This window comes from Oncorhynchus mykiss, chromosome 22, assembly GCF_057628025.1.
Source record: "Oncorhynchus mykiss isolate SJ-2025 chromosome 22, ASM5762802v1, whole genome shotgun sequence".
NCBI classification, from domain to species: Eukaryota; Metazoa; Chordata; class Actinopteri; order Salmoniformes; family Salmonidae; genus Oncorhynchus; species Oncorhynchus mykiss.
Window position 1 is genome coordinate 52,751,502 of NC_143043.1, and position 4,828 is coordinate 52,756,329.

At 46.4% G+C, this 4,828-nt stretch overlaps 1 protein-coding gene across 1 annotated transcript; it reads left to right on the forward strand.

The window, feature by feature from the left end:
- The first annotated feature begins 1,131 nt into the window (after positions 1-1,131).
- On the forward strand, positions 1,132-4,295 carry LOC149972914 (uncharacterized). The gene is made up of 4 exons (XM_090215091.1): positions 1,132-1,529; positions 1,627-1,855; positions 3,890-4,054; positions 4,272-4,295. Exons 1-4 carry the CDS (start codon positions 1,132-1,134, stop codon positions 4,293-4,295), a joined length of 816 nt encoding a protein of 271 aa, XP_090071217.1.
- Positions 4,296-4,828: the final 533 nt, after the last annotated feature.

Here is a 4,828-nt window from a genome sequence, read left to right on the forward strand (position 1 = left end):
AGCACTTACTGGCTGCTTTTCCTTCACTTGGCGGTCCAACTCATCCCAAACCATCTCAAATGGTTTGAGGTCGGGTGATTGTGGAGGCCAGGTCATCTGATGCAGTACTCCATCACTCTCATTCTTGGTCAAATAGCCCTTACACAGCCTGGAGGTGTGGTGGGTCATTGTCCTGTTGAAAAGCAAATGATTGTCCCACTAAAAGGCAAACCAGATGGAATTGTGTATCGCTGCAGAATGCTGTGGAAGCCATAATGGTTAAGTGTGTCTTGAATTCTAAATAAATCACTGACATTGTCACCAGCAAAGCACCCCCACAAGCGGAGATCATCTGTTCACCTACTCTGCGTCTCACAAAGACATGGCGGTTGGAACCAAAAATCTCAAATTTGGACTCATCAGAGGAAAGGACAGATTTCCACCTGTCTAATGTCCATTGCTTGTGTTTCTTGTCCTTTAGTAGTGGTTTCTTTGCATCAATTCGACCATAAAGGCCTGATTCATGCAGTCTCCTCTGAACAGTTGATGTCGAGATGTGTCTTTTATTTGAACTCGGCAAAATATTTATTTGGACTGCAATTTTTGAGGCTGGTAACTCTAATGAACTTATCCTCTGTAGCAGAGGTAACTCTGTGTCTTCCTTTCCTGTGGAGGTCCACATGAGAGCCAGTTTCATCATAGCGCTTGATGATTTTTGTGAATGCACTTGAATGATTGGTGACAAGTTCTTGACATTTTCTGGATTGAATGACCCTCATTCTGTGCACCAGTTCCTTCACCGGCCTCTAGGCGTCACTGAACTGTTTCCTTATGCATACCTGATTCCAATTCCCCAATTCAATTAGTAATTGTGTATATGTGCCCTATGTTCACCGTTGTTTTGTCGGTTACTGTTACCACGTCCGTTGGTCTTGTGAGTACCTGTGCTTTGTTGTTTCGGCTTTCGTGCTGCGTGTATTGTGTACTTGTTATTACGGGTCTCATCCCTTATATTTATTAGCGGTTTCACCTCGCTCTTTTAATTGGGTTTGTGTTTGTTTTGAGAATTGAAATCCCCTATTTTGTATTCCTGTGCCTGTCTCCAATCATTTGTGCTACGTGACAGAATGACCCTAATTGGAGACCGCTGGAATGGCTCGTCTGGCGCTTGCCGCAACTTCGGAAGCTGCAACTGACCTGTCCAACACCAACGCAACTTCGGAAGCTGCAACTGACCTGTCCAACACCAACGCAACTTCGGAAGCTGCAACTGACCTGTCCAACACCAACGCAACTTCGGAAGCTGTAACTGACCTGTCCAACACCAACGCAACTACGGAAGCTGCAACGGACCTGTCCAACACCAACGCAACTTCGGAAGCTGCAACTGACCTGTCCAACACCGACGCAACTTCGGAAGCTGCAACTGACCTGTCCAACACCAACGCAACTTCGGTAGCTGCAACTGACCTGTCCAACACCGACGCAACTTCGGAAGCTGCAACTGACCTGTCCAACACCGACACAACTTCGGTAGCTGCAACTAGCCTGTCCGTAGCCTCCAACTTCAACCGCTGCAACTGACCCATCCGATGCCGCCGCAACTTTGGCAACTGCAACTGGCCCCTCTGACACCGCTGCAACTAGTCTGTCCGACACCGCAACTGGTCCATCTGATGCCGCAACTTCCATCCGATGCGCTGAAACTTTGACAGCTGCAACTGGCTCATCCGACGCCTCTGGAACTGGCTCGTCCGACGCCTCTGGAACTGGCCCGTCCGATGCCTCTGGAACTGGCCCGTCCGACGCCTCTGGAACTGGCCTGTCCGACACCGCTGGAACTGGCCCGTCCGACACCGCCTCAACTTTGGCAGCTGCAACCGGTCCTGACCGATCCGCACCGTGTACCTGTGATTGTACTCGAGGTCGGTGTCGTCCCGCTGCTGTTGCAGCATGTCAGGGGAGGGGGTACGGTCACAGATTGCCCCGGTACTGCTGCTCATTCCTCCAGCTCCGGCGGTCTACGTCACCGGCCTCTATGTGTCACTGAACTGTTTCATTACCACTAACCCCTGATTAGTAATTGTATATGTGTGCCATCTGTTCGCCAATGTTTTGTTGGCTATTGTTCCCATGTCCGTTAGTCTTGTGAGTACCTGTGCTTTGTTGCGGTTTTCATGCTGCCTGTATTGTTTACTCATTATTACGTGTCTGGTCCGGTGTTGTGTACTTGTTACTACTACGTCCCGTGTATTTATTAGAGGTTTAACCTCACTCTTTTGTTTGGGTCACATCCTTGTGTTTTTGTATACGTGCTTGTTTTGGGCTTTGTCCGGGTGCATTTCATGGCATGTTGTATTTTCTTGTGTAGTATTAAACTCCCCTATTACGTATTCCTGTGCCTGTCTCCAATCATTTATACTACGTGACACAAACACGTTAAGAAGGAAAGCAATTCCAAAATGTAACTTTTAAAAGGCACACCTGTTAATTTAAATGCATTCCAGGTGACTACCTAGAGCTGGTTACTACATGATGGTATAGGTGTCAACTTTTGATTGGAACTGTATGTGTGTGTGTGTGTGTGTGTATGTATACAACATGACCAAAAGTATGTGGACACCTATTTCGTCAAACATATAATTCCCAAATCAAGGTCATTAATATGGAGTTGGTTCTCCTTTTGCTTTCCACTGCGCTGAAAGTCACTGAGGTGTTCAGTAAGGCCATTCTACTGCCAATGTTTGTCTATGGAGATTGAATGGCTGTGTGCTCAATTTTATTCACCTGATGACAACGGGTGTGGCTGAAATAGCCTAATCTACTAATTTGAAGGGGTGTCCACATACTTTTGCATATATCATCTGTGTATATACTGAACAAGAATATGAATGCAACTGTCAATAGAAAAGCATTCTTTATGATATGAATCTATGGATTTCACCTGATTGGGAATAGAGTTATGCAGGTTGTGAGGCTGGTTGATGTACTGCCAAATTCTCAAAAATGACGGAGGCCTATGGTAGAGAAATGGATATTAAATTATCTCAGATCAATGCTCGTCAACAGTAACATTGGGCCCAGGGTTGTAAAACAGGGGAAGGCGGTCCATCCACTTGTCCCACACTGACCTGATTGCAGCTAGCTTGTCTCTCTGCACTGACCTGAGTGCAGCTAGCTTGTCTCTCTGCACTGACCTGAGTGCAGCTAGCTTGTCTCTCTGCACTGATCTGAGTGCAGCTAGCTTGTCTCTCTGCACTGACCTGAGTGCAGCTAGCTTGTCTCTCTGCACTGACCTGAGTGCAGCTAGCTTGTCTCTCTGCACTGACCTGAGTGCAGCTAGCTTGTCTCTCTGCACTGACCTGAGTGCAGCTAGCTTGTCTCTCTGCACTGACCTGAGTGCAGCTAGCTTGTCTCTTTGCACTGACCTGATAGCAGCTAGCTTGTCTCCCTGCCACCGAGCTGATCTGGTGTCTCGGTAATCGAAGTGGATAATCCTGAAAATAATATGGATGTTTTCCAGAGATATTGTTTCCTCAGAAAAGTTCTCTGCCAGTTTCAGCATCCCACAGGGATTATGTGGATTCCCTTCCTATTGTATCTGAAAACACCAGCAAGGATAAGAACCCCAAAAATATTGATGTAAACAAGTTTGGTCCATCTCCTTCCATCTCTCTTCAAAAACCCCACTTCCCTCCAAATTAGTACTGTCAATAATGATTTTCTGGTTGGTGTCTGGGATGAAAAGTTCAAAAGAATGAATGAATGTCCTGAACATGAGTAACCGCCATCCATCTCGGCCCTGGTTGCATCCTTATGACATTGGCAGCCATGTTGGGTGGCTCATTCCTTGGGCAAGAAGACCATTCAATTTCACAACGTTTTGACATCCATATTTCTCCTCCTGCAGGCTGCTGATGAGATGGCTGCTGATGAGATGGCTGCTGATGAGATGGCTGCTGATGAGATGGCTAGTGATGAGATGGCTGCTGATGAGATGGCTGCTGATGAGATGGCTGCTGATGAGATGGCTGCTGATGAGATGGCTGCTGATGAGATGGCTGCTGACGGGCTGGTCTTGGGGGGCTGGCTGCTGACGGGCTGGTCTTGGGGGGCTGGCTGCTGACGGGCTGGTCTTGGGGGGCTGGCTGCTGACGGGCTGGTCCTGGGGGGCTGGCTGCTGATGGGCTGGTCCTGGGGGTCAATCTCATCCACTTCTTACAACTCACTGTCAGATTCTGAATTAACAGAGACACGATGCTCATATTCTGAAAATGTGTCATCTTCCAAAGTGGAAAATGCTCCTTCCACACTAGCTTCTCTCTCTGCAAAATGGACCCAAACACCACATATGTAATATAAATGTGTAAATTATATAATTTTTGATTTTTAGTAAACATTGAAAAAATGGTCCTTCAGACCCAAACACCACACAAGGGTTAATCTCCATATTAGTCTGACAGAGCTAATGAACTGCCCATTGATCAGCACAGAAATAGATAAAACAGGACAATGTTTGAAAAACAAGTGTTTCTGAGCTTATGTCAGGTAAGCTAACGGTTCCAGAAATCAGGAATGGAGACAGGCTTTATAGACCTCTATATGTGAGAAAAACCCAGAAAATGTATTTTTCTCAATGACATGTATTACTAATTAAAAAATGTTTAAGGAAACAAATACCTAGGTGTCTGGTTAGACTGTCTCCTTCCAGACTCACATCAAACATCTCCAATGTTCAGTGATGTCATTTACAAAATAGCCTCCAATACCCTACACAATAAATTGGATGCAGTCTATCACAGTGCCATCCGTTTTGTCACCAAAGCCCCATATACTACCCACCACTGCG

Coding starts and splice junctions, on each gene's coding strand:
- LOC149972914 (XM_090215091.1), top strand. CDS start 1,132: ATGGCTCGTCTGGCGCTTGCCGCAACTTCGGAAGCTGCAACTGACCTG. Junction 1,530..1,626: donor TCGGTAGCTGCAACTAGCCT/GTCCGTAGCCTC, acceptor CGCTGCAACTAG/TCTGTCCGACACCGCAACTG. Junction 4,055..4,271: donor AGATGGCTGCTGACGGGCTG/GTCTTGGGGGGC, acceptor CATCTTCCAAAG/TGGAAAATGCTCCTTCCACA.